This window comes from Oncorhynchus kisutch, linkage group LG8 (genome assembly GCF_002021735.2).
Source record: "Oncorhynchus kisutch isolate 150728-3 linkage group LG8, Okis_V2, whole genome shotgun sequence".
NCBI lineage: Eukaryota > Metazoa > Chordata > Actinopteri > Salmoniformes > Salmonidae > Oncorhynchus > Oncorhynchus kisutch.
Window position 1 is genome coordinate 39,187,957 of NC_034181.2, and position 23,802 is coordinate 39,211,758.

Below are 23,802 nucleotides of genomic sequence, written 5' to 3' on the forward strand. Positions count from 1 at the left end.
CTAAAACCCCAAACAGCAAGCAATGCAGGTGTAGAAGCCTAATATTGTCCCCAGCACAAGGTGCACCTCTGTAATGATCATACTGTTTAACCAGATTCTTGATATTCCACACGTGTCAAGTGGATGGATTATTTTGACAAAGGAGAAATGCTCACTAACAGGGATGTAAACAAAATTGTGTGGAATTCCCCTATTTGTGCTTATGGAACATTTCGGGAATATTTTATTTCAGCTCATGAAACATGGGACCAACACTTTACATGTTGCATATTTATTTTTGTTCAGTATAATACAGTATAAATAAATATAGAGCCTGCGTATCAATTATAAATTCAAGCATTTTTTTTTGACACTTCTCAATCAAATAAATGATCACATACCTGTCCTGCAGTCAATTTAACATAATTAACCTTTGGCTTTCAGATGTAAGAATGTTTTTTTAAACCTCCCTTTCACCTCTCTAAATCCACCCTGAATCCATGCTTCCAAAGGGATCAAGATTATCCAGATTTTCGGCATCAGAACTATCCTAATCACTACCCTTGAGTTTTGAAAAAACATTTAATCTCATTTAAAGGTCAAATTTGAATACCAAACCGAATCCCAATACGGGTGATCAGATGTTCTTGTTTCAGTTTTGAAATGCCCAATAATAAGATTTAATTCAATCCGATTGCCGAAATCCGAGCAGAGACGTTTTGAAAAACTGGGCCCAGGTGACCCGGTTTCACACATATTTTAACATATGCTGTGTCTGAGAGAGAACCATCTATTACAGAGGTGATTGTGAATTGATATACTAAGGAGCAACATGAAACCCATACATTTGATTTCTTCGTGTTTTTTTTGATGGACACTGATTAGAAAAGCATAAAATGGCCAGTTAGAGGTCAAAACGGTAATTAGCAGGTTGCGCTGTGTTCTAAAAAGTATGTTTCACTTTGGATTTCTATTCCTTTGCTACTACTGGTAAAGTATGTATTTGACATCTGGTGTGAGTTGCAGGTGGAAATGTTCAGAGGGAACAAAATAGTGAAAATACTGTCACATGGATATTCGGACAGATCTATGAATTTGGCTGCGTTTGAGAATGGAGCAGAGCAAAGCATAATGGAATCTGTGACTCCCATCAACACGTCCCACAGTGTTCCATCGGCAACCCTTTTTAAAGCATCTCCCTTCTCCTTCCCTGTATAAAGGCAGTCATAACTCATGTATGAATTATTCACAGGTAGTGAAATTGCGTGGCTCTAGGGTTTCGGGCCTTGTATTGTCCCCGCCTTGGGTTGCTGAGTGGCGGGGGAAAAGTGAACTCCTCATGCGAGATGCCTTATCATGCCCCCCCTCCCCCTCCCCCCTCCCCCTCCTCTTCCTCACTCCCCTCCCAGTTTGGGTTGGGTCAGGGTGGGCCGGGATGGGGTGGCTGCTCTTCTCCCCCTCTGAGGAACCAGAAGGTAGGTGTAGAGAGGTACATGTGGGACACACACTGAGCTACAGTCGTACTAGACCACTAAGGAGGAGGAGGAGGAAGAGGAGCAAAAAGAGGATGCCACGGGAGAGTCTAATCACCTCAGAGAGTGACAGTAAGATTTCCCGATTTTGTTAATGTTCATATTTTTCCGACTGCGTGTCACCTGGACCCAGGGGACATTTGTAATGATATGTACTATTTCTGAGCTTACTCAAATGGTAAAACATTAAGGAGATTTATATGCTTAAAAACGTGGGTCCATTTGCGTTTGTGGAATATGTTGTCTATAATGATGCCTATGGCCCTATATTGTTGAATGTCAGTATCATGTTATTGTTTCTGGGGTTTTTTAACTTCGATTTTACAATGAGAACCAGCTCATATTATCAGAGCCCGTTTTGTGATCATTTGCACGATCACATCGAGTCATGAGCAATATATATATATTTTTTAATTCAGTCCTCAGAATGTGATCACCTTTTGCAGTAAGCTGAAGACTAGAAAAGGATCAGAGGCTTATCCTTACACACACACACACACACACACACACACACACACACACACACACACACACACACACACACACACACACACACACACACACACACACACACACACACAGAGGTGATGAGGCTGAATTTAGGGCAGGTGGCGTAATGCCCCCTGACCCCTAGTTGCTCCCCTTCTCTCCTGGACTGCTTTTGCCACAGGCCATGCATCATTAGGCTTCATTGGGTCCTTTGTGTTTATGTGCTCTGTATGTCTGTAATGACCCCTGTATCGCTCGCCACTCCGGTTACTCCGCGGACACACATACAAATGAAATAAAGGCTGTCCAGTGACATCTGTTCACCCTGTCAGAGGTCCCCCTTTATCTATCCCCCAGAACAATACAGTATAGGACAATGACCATGCGAACAATCCACATTTAATGCTAAAATCCATAACTGTTTTGGTTAAAAGCTGAGGGATGGGCCTGAAGAAATGTAACCACTCTCAAATGAATGTACCACTATGGATGCAGGGACTGATTATCCATGATATCATAACTATCTTTAACTACTTTAACCATGTTTTGAGGCTATACAGTGTTTGTTTACATTTACTTTGTTTTATGAACATTGGAGTAAAACAAGCTTATATTCTGGGTTCTGACGGGTTAAGACCGTTGAACTAAGCTCATGAGACATAAGTTATATTCTTTAAGAATCAATGGGTAAATCTAATACATTTATAAGTCCAAAAAATAATGTAGCAACTAAGGATTCTAGCTTTGATGCTTGACTATGTTTTATTTTGTATACCTTTGACCAAAGGAATGTTGAACATTAACAGCTTATATGAATACAGATATATGATATGAATTTTGAAATCCCAATGTGGCTCTCGAGCCTCGATGTTGCCAACCCCTTCAGTCAATTATTCTAACATTACGTATTGGCTTCCTTAGCTGGGCAGTGCCCCCTCCTCTGGTAAGGTGGGAAGCTATCTTCAGGGGTGGAAGACCATACACCTCTCTGCCCATGATCGACTCAGCAGGCTTTTAAGTCAGATATTTAGCTCCTCTTTTAAGTCAGTCATGAGGATCCTGGAGGGTCTCTCTGCAGGGGGACAGGCACTCTGCAGTAACACATCTCAGCCTGGAGGGTGACAGGCACTCTCTATAGTAACACACCTCAGTCTGGAGGGTGACAGGCACTCTGCAGTAACACATCTCAGCCTGGAGGGTGACAGGCACTCTGCAGGAACACACCTCAGCCTGGAGGGTGACAGGCACTCTCTGCAGTAACACATCTCAGCCTGGAAGGTGACAGGCACTCTGCATTAACACACCTCAGCCTGGAGGGTGACAGGCACTCTCTGCAGTAACACATCTCAGCCTGGAAGGTGACAGGCACTCTGCAGTAACACATCTCAGCCTGGAGGGTGACAGGCACTCTCTGCAGTAACACACCTCAGCCTGGAGGGTGACAGGCACTCTGCAGTAGCACACCTTAGCCTGGAGGGGGACAGGAACTCTGCAGTAACACATCTCAGCCTGGAGGGTGACAGGCTGTCTGGTCTAGGTCCTCTTCTCTGCAAAGACACACCTCAGCCTGGAGGGGGACAGGCAGCCTGAATCCTGTCGAACATCAGCAGCTTTCTCGTCTGACCCAGATTCTCCTGGGCTCATATTCACAACATGTTTCAGAGTAAGAGTGCTGATTGAGGATCAGGTCCTCCCTGTTCTTACAATCTTACAACTGATCTCAGATAAGCACTCCTATACCCCGAGACGCTTTATGAATACAGGCTTGAGCCCTCTCCTCCAGTTGACATCACTTTACCTGTCCCTTATTGAGGTCATCAATAAGTGGTAGGTAAAATCATACAGTGGGAGCACTGCACTGTGAATGTTTGCAAGGGATTCAGTTGTTTAGATATCTTCGTCTTTATCATCTCCACCATGTCCATTAATATAACATATGAGATACACAACTGTTTTGAATGACTGTTTCTCTTCAACCCACAGTCAGCATTGGCTTGGAGGATACAGGTGAGTAGATCCTTGGGCTGGGCGCTTGTTGATACCTTCTTTCAACTGTCAATCACATGCAGCAGCATGCCTTTACTCTCTGCTTCAGCAAGTCCAGTAAAATGATGTCATAGCTTTCACATCACTAAGGCTGGAGGAGAATAAACAAATGGCATTTTCAAGCCTACAAAATGTAAACTTGGCATACCTGCCCTGTGCAACTGTTGAATTCGAATGACAAATTGAAAAAGATTGGCGAGATGTCACGGACAGGGATGCAATACGAAGCAGTGTGCACAGAGATTTGTTTGGTCTTAATGGAAATGCTTTAAGGTTGAATTCCACCCAGTCTCTCCTCTTCTGACCCAGTGAAGGTCACCTGATTTGGCAAGACATGTCAATCTTGCTGGTTTACACAAACTTCTAGTCATTCTATTTCTATGTCAAGTATACAAGCTCTCACAGTATTTCATCAGGGGCTGGGTTGGCTGGAGAATACTAGAGAGGGCCTGCTGGAGGTGTTGACATGTGGCATTGTGTCCAAGTCAGGAAACACTCTTCTTCTCTGCTCCCCACTCTTACGGTCTAAATCCTTGTCACACGACCCTGTGGACTCCTCAGTCCCCCTCTCACGGCCTGTGTCCCCAATTACCACCGGATTAATAGTGCTCTCTGGCAACAGCCTGCATCGGAGGGAGGGCAAAAAGGATGGAAGAGAGCAGAGTGGATGGTATGTTAAGGAATAGAGTAAAGTGACCAACATGGACAGGAGTCACGGTTGATAATATACGGTTTCTTGTGTATGAAACGTGGCTGAAATGCTACCTCTGGAAAGCCAGTATGAAGGTCTGTGCTCAGGCTAGGACTGAATGGGGGCCAGTGTGTGAGGGAAAAAAATATCTGTGGAGTTCTGTAGGTACTTGCACTCAAACCATCAAAAGGAAGAAAAAAAAACAAGGAGGCCGAGATGCGAAAATATACTTAAATTGAATTCCCTGCCCGAAATAATACAAAAGGGGACCGTGCAAAGTGCTAAAAAGGCTGAACAAAAAAAAAAGCAGTTTTCTTCCTTTTTATGGTTTGATTGAGTGCGAATACCTACTAAACTGAAATGCTGCCTGTGCCTGTCCCTCAACAAATCACAAAACAATCGTCCATTTCAGAAGTGACACTTGTGCCCAACCCCCAGTCAAGACCCTACCTCTATGAAATTGTGGAGATCTGAGAGGAATTGACAGGTAAAAGCCATATGGTGAAAATGACACCTAGCCTATCAGAGGGCAAGGTGGAGCTAATATAAAATGAACATCTAAATTCCACTCAGATCTCACAGGGCTAGGGGTCATTTTTGGGGTTGGTTATTTGTCACCTACTGGCATATCTATCTCCTTTCCCTCTCTTTCATCTTATTCTAGCAGTGAATGTGTTTTCAAAGAAACTTTAGGAGGCAGGAGATACCCCTTCATTTGGTTCCTGTTTCCTGTTGTTTCATTCTAATATTATTGTTTGGATAAAATATTAGTATGACGACTGCCATGTCTCTGTTTTTTGTTTTTACCGCAGATGAAGAGGACACAGTTATTGACTCTGATGGGAGGCAGGAGAGGGCAAAAGAGAAGGAGAGAAAGAAAGAGAGGGACCGAAAGAGAAGAAGAAATGTAGCAAGAAGAGCTTCCAGTGCAAGAAAAGAAGGAAAGGAATTGGAGGACAGACCAGGAAGAGAGGAGAGGAGAGGACGAAAAAAGAGGGATAAGGAGGGGAAAGGGAAAGGGGGAGAGGATGAGAGGCAGGAAGAAGTAAAGAATGACACGGTTGCTAAAACTCAAAAGAATTTCAGCAATGAAAACACCAGAAAGCTGGAGCAAAAAGAGATAGAGGTTGTAGGAGAGGAAGATGGAGATACCGAGGAGAAGAGGAAAAATGGACGCCCAGAAAAAGGCGGGAAAAAGGAGGACAATGGAAGAGGAGAGACAGTTGAGAAGAAACAAAAGAAAAAAAGGGTTGAGACAAGGTAAGGTCCTGTGTGTACAATCTTGCATTGCATTTTACATTTCAAAACATTGTGGCTAACATTTTGTATGAGCAAAGGGCAGTGAAGTTTAAAAAAATGTAACCAGGCAATTCAGTTAAGAACAAATTCTTAATTACAATGGCGGCCTACCCCGGCCAAACCCTAACCCGGACGACGCTGGGCCAATTGTGCGCAGCCCTATGGGACTCCCAATCACGGCTGGTTGCGATACAGCCTGGAATCGAAACGGTCTGTAGTGACTCCTCTAGCACTGAGATGCAGTGCCTTAGACTATTGAGCCACTCTGGAGTTATCCATTGCACGTTTATATACAGCTCACAACCCATCATCACATGTGAATCATGACATTCTTTGTGCAGGGTACTAAACTCTTCATGGTTAAATAATCGGCTCGTCATGATGCACGTTGTTTAAAAAAAGTCTCACATTAAATTGCGGATTGCAGATAAGAATCTCTATAATTATCTTTTGTGTGACAAAAATGTTGCCCTCTACCTTCCCCAACCTTACAAACAAAAACAAAATGACTTTTCTTGCTGTCTCAGTGCGGAGCATGAGTCATCAGAGGAAGAGGAGGATGAGGAAGAGAAAGTGGGAGAGGAGAAACCAGAGGTCTTGTCTCCCGAGGAGTTGGAGAAGCTGAAGGAGGAAGTGGATGAGAGGAAGAAACTTATCTCGACCCTAAGAGGAAAGCCTTGGCCCATGAGGAAGAAACTGCTAACTCTACGGTGCTGAGATAACCCCAACTCTAAAGCAAATGCATTTCCCCAGCCCCTAAACTATTACCCCTTTCACACTATTGTGTTGAGCTGACCCATGAACATGGAGAGAGGGTACACCTATCTTTGCCATTAGACACCTCGGTGGGCAGTGCCATTGAGTGCTATCTCCTTTTAACCTTGTCCATTTCTTCTACTTCTGTGGATTAATTGGCGGTTAATAAACAAACTGAAAGGGACATCTGTCTTTCTCATCCAATGGACTTTGAGAAAGAGGTGAGGAGAGAGGATGCGAGGAGCATGCAATTGAGATAAGGCCATAGTCTGAACAGGCATAAAGCCTGGTTTGCTGGGATGGTTGCCCAGGAGTATGATTCATTGGCTGATCTCTCCCGCTGACCTGGATGGAATTGAGTGACCCTTCCTTAACCCATGGAAAGTCTCACCCAGTTGACTAATTTAGAATGTTGAAAGCCTTCCATGGCACTGTCCATGCTAAAACAGGCTTTGTGGCAAGTCAATCCATCTCTACAATATGTCTCGATTCCGAAACATATTTTGTGGTCTCAGATATCTCCCTGTCACATTGTCCTTTCCAGCATGGTCCCTGCAATTACAGTCGATGCATAGCCAGGCCAGCACATTACAGCCCAGCTTTGTTTGGCTCGGCTCAGTAGTGTGAAAAGGGTATAAATGTAGCTGTTGGTATGTAATGGAACCAGGAAGCTTGTTTAGCACGTTGGAGGAGCACCGAGTAGCCATAGCATGAAGTATGGTGCAATACGATTATATTTATTTTACCAGTACCGGTACCAGTAACTAATCCTGCCTCATATTTCACAGGGAGTCCCATGAGTTTGTGGAGAAATATGAGGGAGCTCTTGGGAAAGGAAAGAGCAGAAAACTGTATGCATATAAAGTCATGATGTTGAAGGTGAGGACAGTCATCTGTTATAGGTGACAAAGGCATTGATTTGTCGATACTTGGACCAGTGTTTTTATGTGTTCTTTATTGTGTCATGTTTATGCTACCAGTTATCTATGATCCTTTACAACACAAGTATAGTCAGCAAGCCCATGTGGGATCTCTATTCCATGACACTGCTGGTTTTGCTGTTAGAAATGGATGAAGTTTCAGAGGGACTTTGAAAACTTCAAAACTGCTTGCGTTCCATGGGAGATGAAAATCAAAGAGATTGAGAGTAAGTATGTCTCTTACCTCTTCCTTTTGTATCCTTGCACGGTTTTGTTGGTGCTTTCTGGTTGTCTTTTATTTTTCAACCTCGCTGAAAAGGTTAGCACACAGCTAGCTACCTCTGTTCCTTACTATGGGCTTTGCCATGGACTTTGCTGTTTCTCTAATTTGTGTATCACTTTTTTGAGGACCCCTGGGGCCCTCTTGCCTACCCCCTTGGAGTCCTTGGAAGTCACTCTGTGATCGACTGATTTATGTAATTCTCCTCAGTGTGATGAAACACAGTACCGTATATGACTGTGCTTTGTGCCTCCTACAGGCCATTTTGGCTCCTCGGTTGCCTCCTACTTCATATTCCTGAGGTGGATGTATGGCATCAACATGATCCTCTTTGGGCTGACGTTTGGCCTGGTCATGGTGCCAGAGGTAGGGGGCCATTTGATCTTCAAATCAGAATTTTGGCCCGAATTTAAGGCCCGAATTTTGTGACTTCGGTGTAGACATGGTATAATTGACATTTCCTCATATATAGTAATTTTATATGAAAATGAAGAATTTGTATTTATTTATAAAGGAGGCCCCACTCACTGAGCAAAAACTGGTTGAATCAACGTTGTTTCCACATCATTTCAATAAAACAATTCAATGAGATGACATTGAATCAATGCAGAAAACTGATTGGATTTGCAAAAAGTAATCAACGCAAGGACATTTCATGTGATTTTCTCCCAACTTTTCACCTAAACCCAATGACATGGTGACATTTTTGTTGTTGATTTCAGGTTGTATTCATGTTCGTTGACAACTCAACCAAATGTAAATCAAAACTAAACGTTGAAATGATGTCTTAGTGGGCAGGCTCTAGTAGCATCTCAACAGATGCTTTAACTCTTTATCTCTGTCTAGGCTCTGATGGGCAGGCCGTATGGTAGCATGCCCAGAAAGACTGTCCCTAGAGCTGACGAAGCCAACGCCATGGACTTTGCTGTCCTATGGGACTTTGGGGTCATTACTAATTGTTTATTTGTATAATGTGACCACTGTGTAATGTTACCACTAACATGACTCTTTATGTGCGTGTGCGTGGTGTTTTTAAAGTTGTCAAGAAGTTGTTAATACTGAATGAAATCTGAATCATGTGTGTGTCCCAGGGCTACGCCCAGTATTCTGTCCTCTTTTATGGCTACTACAACAGCCAGCGCGCCATTGGCTGGCTCAAGTTCCGCATGCCCCTCTCCTACTTCCTGGTTGGCGTGGGAACTGTGGCCTATAGCTATATGGTGGTGATAAGGACGTGAGTACCTGTATGTTTACTGGTCTCTCAGTGGTCCTCAAAGCCCCCCCCCCCCCCCCCCCCCCCCCCACACACCAGGGGACTTTGACATGGTTGTGCAAAAACAGGAAATTAAAATGAGCGTTTCGTTTCGTATTGGACAAGTCCAGGTCCTTCCCTTTTTCAGTCTGTTGTATTCCATTTGGTGCCTAATCAAAATGCCCCTCGTGTGTGCACTTCCTGACAATTGTGACAAAAAAAATTGAAACATTGATCACATTTCCAGTGAGAAACAGATAGAGTCCCGGTCAAATCTGATGATGTTATTGTTTGACACTTCTTCTATTTATTATGAAACATGTTAAAGTATGGCCCGGAATGCTAATGAGGACGGTGGCGGAGACAACAACAGCTTCAATTTCAGCTGGAAGATGTTCACCAGCTGGGATTACCTCATCGGCAACCCTGAGACAGCCGACAACAAGTTTGCCTCCATCACCACCAGCTTTAAGGTAAACACATGTTAGTGTAAGAACCACAGGGACTAGGATAGGGCAGGGTCAATAGAGACCTAGGGGGGTATCATACGAAACAGGGTTGAGGAGTTAGCGAGATAACTTTGGTCAACTTTTGAGTTCCACTCGGGATAACCAGTCATACAAGAGTGGCTCACCTTTTAGCCATGTACATTTCTATGGCAACGAATCCCTCAGAACTAACTGCTCCGGGGCAGGCTAACTCACAGCTCACTCCACTTACCCTGAATGAAATGACGGAGCTGCGAGTAGAGGACCAATGAAATCAGATTCCCTCTCTCAGTCCCTCTCGCGAAGATTGTGTCATCATCCCCTTCGTTTGAGGAAGACGACTGATTAAATATTTTATTAAATGTTTTTTTTTTGTGTGTTAAAAATAGTCATGCTAAAATATCACATGACACATTTAGTAATGAAATAATGCACTTTAAACTTCACGCAATGTAACTTTTGAATGACTTAATAAAATACAAATAGTATTAGGCGTGGGACAAAGGTGCTTGTATATTAATAAACAACCCCCAAATGTGGTAGTCTGGCCCTTCCCTGAGTAGATCTAGCTTGCTTCATAGGATACCCCTCTGAACTGGGTACTGGTATGGAATTCACACACAACACAGGATTATCAAAAATGTTGTTTATTACAAACAACTGAGGTTAAAATAGTTTTCTAAGCTGTACAGGCTGACAGGCTTAACGTGGCAATCAAAAGGCAGATACAATCATTTCAGTGTAACCTGCAATGTGCAATTCTCAAGTAGTGTAGCTCAGGTACAGCACATATCAGGATAACAAGTCTAAGTACAGCAAACTTCACCCAACACATCTAGTAAGAGTCCCATATCTGAGTCTCCCAGTATGCATCCTCTATTCCTTTGAATGTGTTGACAGACATCTCTTGAGCTGCGCTGATAATTCGAAGGTAGGAACCATCCAATATTCTAGAACACTGCTGCGTACCTGTTCACGTTTGGTACTCTGATAGACCCTTTTACAATGAACACGCACACAACACAGAGACTGGACAGAAGATTTGTCAACTGTGAATGAATGTCAGTTTGCAGCTACCTGGTGTGGGACTCGGAGACAACAGCAGTTCTATCCTTTTCAGCAAAGGCAGTACCATTTTGTAGGAACAGGTAGATGTGCATTCTCCAGAGCCACTCCTGCCACAAATCAGAGCACACAAGCAATTAATTCAAATGGACCAATAGGAAAGCATACACATTTCACATGACAACTCTGTATACTTTAATAAAGTCACCTTCACCCTGTTTTACATTAGTTTATGTATGGTAATGTTTGATTGGTTGTCTCTGTGTGTGTTTGTGCATGTGTGTCTGTGTATATGTGTGTGTGTTCTCTGCCCTTGTGATGCCAACTTCCTAGGAGGCCATTCTGGAGGAACAGGAGAGCAGGAAGGATGACAACATCCACTTGACTCGTTTTCTGCGGGTTCTGGCCAACTTCCTGGTGCTGTGCTGTCTAGCAGGAAGTGGATATCTCATCTACTTTGTGGTGCGTCGCTCCCAGAAGTTTGCTTTAGAGGGACTGGAGAGCCATAGCTGGTGGGAGAGGAATGAGGTACAAGTGTGTGTGTGTGTGTGTGTGTTTGACTTAGAAGAGGCTGGTGGGAGGGTGTATAGGAGGATGGGCTCATTTTAAAGGCTGGAATGGTATAAATGGAACAGTATCATACACATCAAAGATATGGAAACCACCTGTTTAATTCCGTTTAATCAATTCCATTCCAGCCATTACAATGAGCCCGTCCTCATATAGCTCCAGTCCTCATATAGCTCCAGTCCTCATATAGCTCCAGTCCTCATATAGCTCCAGTCCTCATATAGCTCCAGTCCTCATATAGCTCCAGTCCTCATATAGCTCCAGTCCTCATATAGCTCCAGTCCTCATATGGCTCCAGTCCTCATATAGCTCATGTCCTCATATAGCTCCAGTCCTCATATAGCTCCAGTCCTCATATAGCTCCAGTCCTCATATAGCTCATGTCCTCATATAGCTCCAGTCCTCATATAGCTCCAGTCCTCATATAGCTCCAGTCCTCATATGGCTCCAGTCCTCATATAGCTCCTGTCCTCATATAGCTCCAGTCCTCATATAGCTCATGTCCTCATATAGCTCCAGTCCTCATATAGCTCATGTCCTCATATAGCTCCAGTCCTCATATAGCTCCAGTCCTCATATAGCTCATGTCCTCATATAGCTCCAGTCCTCATATAGCTCCAGTCCTCATATAGCTCCAGTCCTCATATAGCTCCAGTCCTCATATAGCTCCAGTCCTCATATAGCTCCAGTCCTCATATGGCTCCAGTCCTCATATAGCTCATGTCCTCATATAGCTCCAGTCCTCATATAGCTCCAGTCCTCATATAGCTCCAGTCCTCATATAGCTCATGTCCTCATATAGCTCCAGTCCTCATATAGCTCCAGTCCTCATATAGCTCCTGTCCTCATATAGCTCCAGTCCTCATATAGCTCCTGTCCTCATATAGCTCCAGTCCTCATATAGCTCCTGTCCTCATATAGCTCCAGTCCTCATATAGCTCCAGTCCTCATATAGCTCCAGTCCTCATATAGCTCCAGTCCTCATATAGCTCCTGTCCTCATATAGCTCCTGTCCTCATATAGCTCCTGTCCTCATATAGCTCCAGTCCTCATATAGCTCCAGTCCTCATATAGCTCCAGTCCTCATATAGCTCATGTCCTCATATAGCTCATGTCCTCATATAGCTCCTGTCCTCATATAGCTCCAGTCCTCATATAGCTCCAGTCCTCATATAGCTCCAGTCCTCATATAGCTCCAGTCCTCATATAGCTCCTGTCCCCATATAGCTCCAGTCCTCATATAGCTCCTCCCACCAGCCTTTTCTGATTTACATGTGTTTGCAATCAGTACCTTGATTAATTATGTTTATTTGTGCGATCTGTATGCTCTTGCGTGTCTGTGTGATTGAGTTTATATTCATTTATTCATAGGTGTGAATAACAGTATATTGTATGCGTGTTATTGTCTGTCAGGTGAACATGGTGATGTCCCTCCTGGGGATGTTCTGTCCCATGCTGTTTGATGTGATCAGTGCACTAGAGAACTATCACCCCCGCATTGCTCTACAGTGGCAGCTGGGACGCATCTTCGCCCTATTCCTGGGGAACCTTTACACCTTCATCATCGCACTCATGGATGAGATCAACCTCAAAGTAAATCTGGAAGCCTGTGGCTAGTTATACCACGTACCCCCATGAAGGGTTCTACCTAACATCCTTTTATCTTCTAATGGTTCTACCAACAACCCTCTAAGGTTCCTTGAACACTTTGTAAAGGGTTTTTAACAATAGGAATACGAATGACCCCAAAACGTATTCTATGGTTTTTTTCAGATGATTATTTTACACTTTTTTTTATCATCATCTAGTTTTCACTTTTATGAGAACAAGTGTAACCCTCTCATATTCCTTTGTTTTTTTCCCCCACAAAGAAAACACATGAGTTACTAGTCTTAACCTGCAGCTGGGTTAAACATCTGGTTTAAACCTGAGGTTTCCATATACAAGCATCAACCCACTATTACTGTAGATGGGGAAACAGGCTGATACGACACCTGTCTTTAAATTGAGCACTAAATGTTTTGTTTTTGTTGATTTAAGCGGGAGGAGGAGGAGGTGCTGAAGCTTAATATGACTATATGGGAGGCCAGTCTGTATAATGGGACCATGGGAGCGAATAGCACAGCTCCTCCCATCACCGTCCACCCTGCCGACATCCCACGAGGACCCTGCTGGGAAACCATGGTGGGACAGGTAATGAATGGTTAAATACTATTTGAATCCAGGTCTGGTAATGATAAATAGCTTATTGTTTGGGTGAATTGGAAGGGGGGGCATGCATTCATGATTCTTGTGTGTATGTTTAGTATTGTTTTTACAGCGTAAATGTACTGGGATGACGTGTGTATTATTTGCCATTTAATATACTTTGGGAATATGTAGGAATTTGTCCGACTCATTGTGTCGGATACTATGACAACCTACATCACGCTCCTGATCGGGGACTTCTTGCGTGCTGTGCTGGTGCGTTTCCTCAACTACTGCTGGTGTTGGGACTTGGAGGCTGGATTTGTGAGTCTCTGGATTGACCACTTTGCTCTACTCTGTATTTAGGCTTGAAATCTGTTTAAGCCACACTTCAAGTCCGTTTTGTCATTGCATTGCTGTTGCTTTTTGCTTTTACTTGAAGTCTGGTCTGTTGAATGATGTTGAATCAATGTGGGATGAAGGTTGTTATGAATGATACTGCAAAACACATAAAGGTGCCATGACTGGTTTCAGAGATGTGTTATAAATAAGCAATAAGGCCAGAGGGGGTGTGGTATATGGCCAATATTCCACGGCTAAGGGCTGTTCTTAAGCACGACACAACACAGAGTGCCTGGATACAGCCCTTAGCTGTGGTATATTGGCCATATACCACAAACCCCTGAGGTGTCTTATTGCTATTATAAACTTAATTAGAACAATACAAATACATGTTTTGTCATACTCGTGGTATACAGTCTGATATACCACGGCTTTAAGCCAATCAGCATTCAGGGCTCAAACCACCCAGTTTATAATGCCTTATGTATAGCCCCTTCAAGTGTTACTGATTTGGTCATTGATTTGATGAATTGCACCGACATGGACTATTCTTGTTTTCCTTTGTGTAAGCCCTCCTACTCAGAGTTCGATGTCAGTGGGAATGTCCTGGGCCTGATCTTCAACCAAGGCATGATATGGTAGGCGGTAGCTGCTGTAATCTTATTGTGGCACCTCCACCTATGAGAGGCCTTCTGATAGTAAAGGAAGGCTAGGTGTCCCACTGGTATGTAGAATTAAATGATCAGATACAGGGGCTGATGTACAAAAATAGACAGATATTTATCCATTTAAAAACAAGGCAAGAGCTTCTCAGCAACAACTTAGGGGCTGCAAATGTGCCTTGCATTTAGGCAACCTGGTCATGCATTTGAAGGCATTGTATGCCTTCTAGCTTCTGCGCTCTGCAGTCACATACTCAAAGTCTGCCCCCCGCTGGGGTTGATAAGCAAGTGTATAGATGATTTGTGAAGCTGCGTATGAAGGTTTAATGTAAGCTATACATTTTGTGTTTGTTTAAAGGGGACTGTCCATTCTATTAGTTATAATGTGTGTGCTCTAACTTGTCACAGTAGCTCACGATAGACTAGATATTTCAGGGGAATAAACTTTTTGGCCGGTGCTGGTCAGAGCAGTGGTCCAAAATGTTGGCATTTGAAATAAATAAATGAAACTTGCAAGTAAGCAGTGTGCGATATCACATTCCAACACACCTGCTCTACGTGACAGTCCATCGCTATCATATGCTTGTTTAAACCCCCTAGAATCGATGTGCGCGCTCCGCATATATCTAATAAGCGTAATACAAAAATCCCCATAAAAATATGTCTGTTTAAGCTGGTGATATCTAGTTTTGCCCGCATCTCAATCTACTGCATCCGCCAATGCCGACCTTCCGCATCTGCGGTGGAAGGTTGCCGAGCTACAGCGATGTTTGTCAGACAATGAGACATCCCGATAATCGATCTTCTCACAGAAACGTCTGCAGCGTCCGAACGGTTTGGCCTACAAACGAATAACTCGTCTAGTTAGTCCGGTACCAGTTGAACAAATTAATGGAAGTATGGAAGTGGAATGGCATCTGGTATGGAATCTATTTTTATATGGTTAAAAATGAATAATTTGGATCATGATCTTAATAATGATAACAATACACGTCTTGTATCTTTAAAGCAAACTTCCTTTTGATAAAAATGTTATTATCTGTTTTTCAATTTCTGAATCTGTAATAAAATGTGTTTCTATGGGCTAATAGCAGTAAGGCCAAATTCAGTGTTTCATCAAATCTTTTTGTTGGTGGATACTTAAAGGATCCTAAAGTTCACAATCAAATAGCTAAAATGATCCTTGGTATGACCATCTTAAAACAACTCCATATGTTTAGCAGAACACCCCCCCCATTTAAGGATTAACTCCCTCCTTTCTCTCTCTGCTAGGATGGGTGCGTTCTATGCCCCCTGCCTGCCTGCTCTGAACGTGCTGAGACTGCATGTGTCAATGTACCTGCAGTGCTGGGCCGTCATGTGCTGTAATGTTCCTCAGGAGAGGGTGTTCAAGGCCTCAGGCTCCAACAACTTCTACATGGCTATGCTACTGGTCATCCTTTTCCTCTCAACGCTGCCCGCCATCTACACCATAGTCACTATCCCCCCCTCCTTCGACTGTGGCCCCTTCAGGTAACAGAGAAACACCTGCATTCTTTATATGCCAAGACATGCATGTAAACACACACACACACACACACACACACACACACACACACACACACACACACACACACACACACACACACACACACACACACACACACACACACACACACACACACACACACACACACACACTCCAGTTGTTTGTTGTGTGATGACAGTTTCTCATCTCTGATTGCTCCACTGCAGTGGGAAGAGCCGCATGTTTGATGTGATCCAGGAGACGCTGGAATCTGATTTCCCTGCCTGGTTTGGGAAGGTGTTCAGCTACGCCTCCAACCCTGGCCTGGTGCTGCCTTTCCTACTGCTGATGGTGTGAGTAGTCAGGGCTAATGATCCACAGGGCAGTCCCCAGACTATATACAAGATAACAATGTAAAATAAAATATTTGGTATTTGTTCCCCCCCCCCCACACACACAGTTTGGCCATTTATTACTTGCAGTCTACATCCAAAAGCTACAAGCAAGCCAACCTGGAGTTAAAGAAGAAACTTCAAACCGTAAGTTGTACCATCAATAAGGTTCTGACGCTGATACAGTATCTATTATATTCCCTGTGTGGTACTTGCACTGACATAGTCTGTCCACCAGAGAGCACTCCCTGTGTGGTACTTGCACTGACATAGTCTGTCCACCAGAGAGCAGCAATTGCCAGAGTATATCATTTCTCTAAACTGTTCAAATCTACACACTCACTTGTCAATAACAAGGGTCCCACAGCCTACCTGCATGCAGATGAGGTTACATCATCTGATGGACAGCCCATTTAGCTGCGATTTCAATAAATATTTCAAAATGTTACAGGGAAGTGTCAGCTATTTAGGATATGAGAGTATATTTTAAGCTACAATATTTCAAACATCACAAACATCAGCAGGAGACAGAGAGTCCAGTCATATATTTTTTCAGGTGGGGAATTAGAGGCAGTTATGGATCCACATCCACACTGCTTAAACTAAACAATCCGTGATCCCTGTAATCTCGATCAGAAAGTTTGGAGCCGTTCCTGTACAGTAGCTGCTTCTTTACTTCCAGCAAAATGAAGAGAACAAGAAGAAGACTAAAATGGCAGCACTGAAAGCTGCCATGGATTTAGAGGAGGCTCAAAAAGCTCGGTCAGAAGCACCGCGGCAACAGAGAAAAAACAACGCCTCTCAGCAATCTTATACGGGTGAGAAGAATACTGTGACAGGACATTTAGTTAGCAGTTTTGTTTTTGTTTAGTATCTGAAAATTTGATTCGCACCAAGTTATGTGATCATACCTCTCCTCTCCCCTTGTCCCTTTCTAAGAAGATAGAGAAAAGAAGGGTGGGGAACACAGAGCACATCAAGGAAAGAGCGACCATCAAATTCCCCCTTCTGCCACCAGCCCCCCGGCCCCGAGGGGCCACAGAATCCCTGGGCCCCTACCAGGTAACCAGTGGCAACCAGCACCCAGTGTTCAGAGGGTCCCAAACTCCCAGAGACACCGAGTATGACTGCTGTCACAGATGTGGAAATGACAAACACTTTATAGACAGACACAGACCTCCCTGAATATACAAACGTCACTCTGATTTCAGAGGCAGACTGAAAGTAAAAGACTGCTGAAGTGACTTAGTGAAGTGAAGTAACACCAGAGGTATCATGACCGGTAATAGTTGATTCCTTATTACCAGGCTGTACATTACAGTTCTAATGGACCTTTATTCAAACAGTGTTATGTGAATTGTGACTGTAAAAATGTAACTTTTTGAATTGGTGATAGTATACATTAATCTATCTAATTTCTTATTAATTTGTACTAACTATTCTGCACACCAAGCAACATAACATGTATTTGGCATTGACAGGACCTGAGTTCATACATAATATCCTGTGTTATTACATTATCCGGTTTTACAAGGACCTGACATTGTGGAGAGTTATTAAAGCACTAAACTAGGGTTTCCCCAACTCTGTCCTCGGAACCCCAAGGGTGCACATCTTGGTTTTTGGCTTAGCACTACACAGTTGATCTAAATGATCAATTAATCATCAAGCTTGGATCATTTGAATCAACTGTGAGCTGTTAGGGCAAAAAACTAAACGTGCACTCCTTGGGGTCCCCAGGACTCAGTTTGGGAAGATCTGCACTAAACACTGAAAGACCATCAATTCAGGGAATGTTCTTGGTTGGCCAGCAGTTTTAGAAGTTGTCTGTGAGCAGATTATAGGAATAATTCCCCCTCTGCCAATTCTGATTTTAACTGCAGGGTTACATCATAGGGGGAATATCATTCAATGTATGTCCCTTTGTACATTCATATTCAAAACAGGATACAATGATCAACTTGAAATGCTGACTGTTTTCAGTGACTTGGTAATGAGAGACAGCTCCCATCAAGCAAACCTATTAAGGACACAATTCCCACAAATTGACGCGTTGGACATGCACCGCAGTTAACTTGACCAAAGATCCTTGGCCTGAACAAGTATCTCTGTAGTGATCCAAGCTTCACATACTCATTGAGTGTCCCTGTCCTCAGATCCACATACTGAGTGTCCCAATATCTTAACTCTGGTGCACTGATTGGACACAGTTTTTTTTATCTGTTAATCATCCTGTCATTCCTCCTCTGTGAGATCTGGGGTAATATAGCTACCAACACCTAATTACTGTAGCTTGCATGGCTTTAATAAAACCTTCATTTGAAGGTGTTGATCTCTATCCCAAACAGTCGTCAAACACAAACCTATTGTGCATTGCTTCTCCGACTTATTTTAGTATCATCCCCAACTCAACCAATTCTAAGGAACCATGAGAAATCAATCCTATAATGTCATTAACATTTATTCATTCCAGAACTGGCGCATAATACAATCCATTAACATTGCAAATGCTCATGTTCAATTCATAGACAGTTATCATTAAGTATTCATTTGAGTTATTTGAGATCTTAAGAAAGCGCAGGTCCTTTATGCTCCATTTTTCCCACACAAACGTTTAAATGATTGGTGGTCCGGTTGGTTTCTTTGGTGAAGAAACATTTGTCTTCCGTCCCAACAGAAGACACAAGCGTGGTTCATGCATTTCTTGAGCTCATTCGCAAGGTTAGTATAGTGTATTCTGGATCATCCAAAGGCACAGTTACCTTACCCCGAATATGGGTAATCAGCTACCATTGTGCCCGCTGTCTCAACCCAACCTTGCTCTGTTTGGCTACCTCCCAGTCTCCCGCCATGTTTGTACAATGGGCAGGATATCTGAACCGTGACCGCATGGTTCTAGATTACCGGATATCTCAATGTTATAGTACAACCGGTAATGAAGGGCAGAGTGAAACGTCAGAGCATCACAGGCACTGATTTCTCTCTCCCACCTGGCCTCCTGTCTATTTTATTTTCTTGTCCAATTAGATATCAGAGGTTGTGTGCAGAATTTCATCCATTCTCAAAAGGTGCATAACTCAACAGGTCTATCAACAGTAGTTAAGAACTTTTAGTAAATGGAACCATGATCCCCAGATCAACTGGTCCAGGAAAACATGTTGAACAGGAATCACCCTGCATCCAATTGTTGGTTTGCCTTTGAAGTTAGCCGGGTCGGTCCTGGTCGGTCCCTGGATGGGATACCAGATGTTACTGGAAGGGGAGTTGGAGGTCCCGTAGGGGGAACTCGTCCCTCTGGTCTGAGATCCCTATGCCCCAGGGTAGTGAGGGGGACATTGCCCTTCGAAGGGTGCCGTCTTTCGGATGGGACGTTAAAATGGGTGTCCTGACTTTCTGTGGTCAATAAAGATCCCATGGCACTTATCGTAAGAGTAGGGGTGTTAACCCCGTGGTCCTGGCTAAATTCCCAATCTGCTGCTCATACCATCATGGCCACCTAATCATCTCCAGACCTGCTAATGACTGCTCCAATAAGGGTTAAGGGGGTAATTGTAACAAGCCTACCTATGCAAGGTTTTTTATACCACTTATACTGAACCACTTAATCCTCAGATTTCGATAAACACTGGCAAACACCTTAGTTAGTTCCGCGCTCATCCTCCTCCTCCTCCTCCTCCTTACTTGATAGATACGGTCCTTACAGGGCTGTAACCAGGGTTTGAGTTTTATTTAGGTCCAGAAGTGTCCCCAGCCATTATCACCTTGGCTGCTCTAGGTTCATTCCCCTCAGTCCATCTATAAACACTTAGCCTATTAGCTATACAATTGTGATGTTATACTCCTGAAAGGCGGGAAATATGAGAAATGATTCACTGACACGTACAGTAGCATCAGCGGCTTAACAAAAACCTATGACATTTTTAGAACTGTATTGTTTGCATGTTGATTGCATTTTAATGTCGGCCTATAGGGAAGATAGGCCACATGGAGATGTTCATATTGAAACGTAGTTTTTCCCCCTAACTTTTTTCATAAGATAAAGTACAGATTTTCTCAGGGGATGCTACATGGGCCACAAGTTTGGGAACCACTGTACTAACCTCTTTCTCGCTCTCTGTCTCCTCTGCTTCCACTATGGATTTCACATGACTGGGCAGGGGTGTGGTCATGGGTGGGCCTTGGAGGGCATAGACCGACCCACTGGGGAGCCAGGCCCAGCCAATCAGAATGAGTTTTCCCACACAACATTTCTTTATTACAGACAGAAGTACTCCTGAACATTACTCGCAATAGAAGGCTCTGCAGGCAACTAGCAACCTGACTGACTGCCATATTATCTATAAGTGACTATTTACCAGTTGTGCAGTCATTCTCCGAGCCGGTTTTTGTTTGTTTTGGTCATGTCTGTAGACACACTGTCAGCAGGATCTTTAGTTGCCTTTTTGAACCAACTACGAGCTGGGGTAGTTTGTTTCACGTGGGCCCTCAGCCTGAGCCGCGAGCGGTCGGAGTTAGCCGTTTGAGAGAGTGGTGAATGTGCTGCTAAAAAGGCAAATCCAGGAGGAAAATTCGGCGAACATAACTAACAAACCATTGTTCATGATTCAACTGGTTCACAAAGAGGCAAACGCGATGAGAACTCAGTCAGATCAAGAATATAAGTGTTCTGAGCTTTGATCAACGCTAGGAGCAGTATTTAGATTTTAACCAGTAATTGATTTCCTTTATTGTGTCCTATGTAGTTATTTAAGGCCAGTGGCGATTTTAGCACGTCAATCTTGGTAGGGGAAACTCCCCCAATTTTTTTGATGCATGCCAGCAAAGCCACTACACAACACAACACTAAACAATACATTAATTGCACTATAATGGTGCCAAACGGTGCCCACAAACTGTTAGGGCCTTCATAAATCTGTCCCAACAGCAGAGCTCTCTTTTCAGAACTATGTAGGGAATCCTTACCACCGCTACACTTGGCTATCAGTGGAGCCTTGTCTGGCAGTGAAACAGTTCATTCAGCCTCATTTACTGCCTTTAAAAAAACATAGCTTCTATGGCTGACTTTGTGGTTTCTACTGACAAACTCTGGCATAAGGTGACGACAAGAGGATAAGAGGCAAACCGTCATTTCGATTAAGACGTTAATGAGCGAGCTAGGACTTATGTAGTCAATATAAGTATTTGTTCAGCACTTTTGAAATGTACAGCGACAGAATTCAGACCATACGCTGTTCTTACAGTTTTCTCCCTGTACACCAAGTCAGAACCGTAGGATAAATATAGGGGGCATATATGCAGACAATGAAAGCTCTTACAATATTTGATGATGACATTTCTCTAAAACAGGCTATAGGCTACATGTACACCACCAAGTAAGAACAGTAGGCTAAATTATGAGGGGGGAAGGAACCAAATTATTAGGGTAATGCACATGGGCTACTAACAGCTTACTGCACAAAATACACTTAGTTGTAATGAACACGAGGGGAGACAGAGAGCTGGTTTCAAGCGCAGGGCGCAGCAGGTGTTTATTGAAAAGGACCACAGGAGGAGGCAGGTAGCTGGGTCTAGGGGCAGGCAGAAGGTCATACACAGGGGTCCAAAAGGGAAACAGTACAGGCAGGGAAAAGGCTAGTAACGTAGTCCAGGAGATCAGGCAATGGGTAGATAACAGGAAATCCTTTAGGCTAAAGTACAGGCAGGGAATAGGCAAAAGGCGTCATTAGCGAGGCAGGCAAAAACTATCATACACTGGAGGAGTAAATCACAGGAAAAACAGAGCCCAGCAAGACGTGTATCACAAAACAACCAATACCTCACAGTGATGGGGTGCAAAGAACTTAACTAAATAGTGTGTGATAATGACATACAGGTGTGTGAACAGGTGATTAGAATTCAGGTGATTGGGATCTGGAGAGTGAGCTGCGTTCGGGGGATCGAGGTGTTTGAGAGTGTGAGATGGAAAGTAGGCTGGAAAGTGAGCTGCGTTCAGGGGATCTCCGTGGTTGAGGGTGTGAGTTGGAAGCAGACGTTACATTAGTATTACTTTCTTAGCCACAGTATACATATCTCCCTGGCATAATACGTAATTTATGCAGCAGCCTTACATTCCTCTTTTGATCTTAAAGGGCTCACTGTATGGTTTGTACTGTCCATCTACAGTGGCGCGTCTCGCCGGGAACTTGAGAAGGACAGAGGATGGGAGAAGAAGAGTTACCCAGAGAAGGAGGGATACAGCGTGGCTTAGGTTTCAGCATCATGCCCTATTAATTCCCACATAATCACAGGAAGAGTTGCGTTAGCTGCTTTCGCTACATGTCTCCGGTTGCCATGCATTATTCACCAGGTCATCCCTGACATGTCACCATAAGCAGACAAGCTATTCTTATTAACAGTGAAGGATGAAGCTTAATGCGCGAGTGCATTGTGTATTCTTTGTTTAGTTTCAATTTTTCAATTTCAAGTTTTTTTGTCGTATGTATGGGATATGCATGGTATACATTATCCAACGAAATGCTTACTTGCTTACTTCCTTCTTGACAATGCAACAACAATAATAAATAATAAAATATAACAATATGAAGATAAAGTAAATGGCTCAGTAGAATAGAATAAACATTTTAGTGTAGGTATAATACAGGAAGGCACTATTTATAGTCCAATATATACATGTGTATTGGGGGATGGGGCAAGTGTATAAATTGAGCAGTATAATAGCAGTCTGGTAGCAGCAGTTGTGATGTGTGTGTAGCATGAATGTATATACAGTGTGTGTGTGTGTGTGTATGGGGGGGGGGGGGGAATGAGTGAGTGCATGTGTGCTAAGGTGCAGAGAATCAGTGCAGGTGGTCAGTCCAGTTCAAGTGTTCAGCAGTCTGATGGCTTGTAGACAGAGACGGACTCTGAGCCTGTTGGTATCAGACCTCATGCTCTGCAACGTCTGTCTGACGGTAAGTGGGAGAACAGTTCGAGGCTGGGGTGTGTGGGGTCCATGATGATGCTGCCTGCCTTCCTCAGGCACCGTTTTGAGTAGGTGTTCTGAATGGACTTATTGGCAACGAGCAGAATGCATTTTGAGACATGTTACACTAATCTTACAATGGCATGAACTAGTTCTGTCCAAGATGTCCAAGATGTATCACTAATGGTTATGTTGCAACCCTCATTCTTTTCAGCCCAATTCCATCTTCCATCGATATTACCATGTCAAGAGCCCATGATAGTATTTGTATATCACGATCATGTCATAGAGGCTGCTTGTTGTCTCACTTTCCCCTCAAGCTTACAGTACTTAAGAGTTCATTGAATTTTAATGAGAACTGTCCTTTATTTCAGCATTTGTGCA

General features: G+C 43.5%; 1 protein-coding gene across 1 annotated transcript; it reads left to right on the forward strand.

The window, feature by feature from the left end:
- The first annotated feature begins 1,414 nt into the window (after nt 1-1,414).
- On the forward strand, nt 1,415-17,584 carry tmc1 (transmembrane channel-like 1). The gene is made up of 20 exons (XM_031829437.1): nt 1,415-1,454; nt 3,984-4,007; nt 5,550-5,997; nt 6,564-6,746; nt 7,581-7,671; nt 7,858-7,939; nt 8,252-8,358; nt 8,839-8,937; nt 9,084-9,226; nt 9,573-9,717; nt 11,131-11,325; nt 12,781-12,960; nt 13,408-13,560; nt 13,750-13,878; nt 14,467-14,534; nt 15,831-16,070; nt 16,293-16,418; nt 16,526-16,604; nt 17,140-17,275; nt 17,397-17,584. Exons 1-20 carry the CDS (start codon nt 1,415-1,417, stop codon nt 17,582-17,584), a joined length of 2,856 nt encoding a protein of 951 aa, XP_031685297.1.
- Nucleotides 17,585-23,802: the final 6,218 nt, after the last annotated feature.

Excerpts from the sequence above, each read along its gene's own strand:
- tmc1 (XM_031829437.1), top strand. The coding sequence starts at position 1,415 with ATGGGGTGGCTGCTCTTCTCCCCCTCTGAGGAACCAGAAG. Across the intron at positions 6,747-7,580 it reads AAGAAACTGCTAACTCTACG|GGAGTCCCATGAGTTTGTGG; the intron begins GTGCTGAGATAA and ends CATATTTCACAG. Across the intron at positions 9,227-9,572 it reads TATATGGTGGTGATAAGGAC|TATGGCCCGGAATGCTAATG; the intron begins GTGAGTACCTGT and ends AACATGTTAAAG.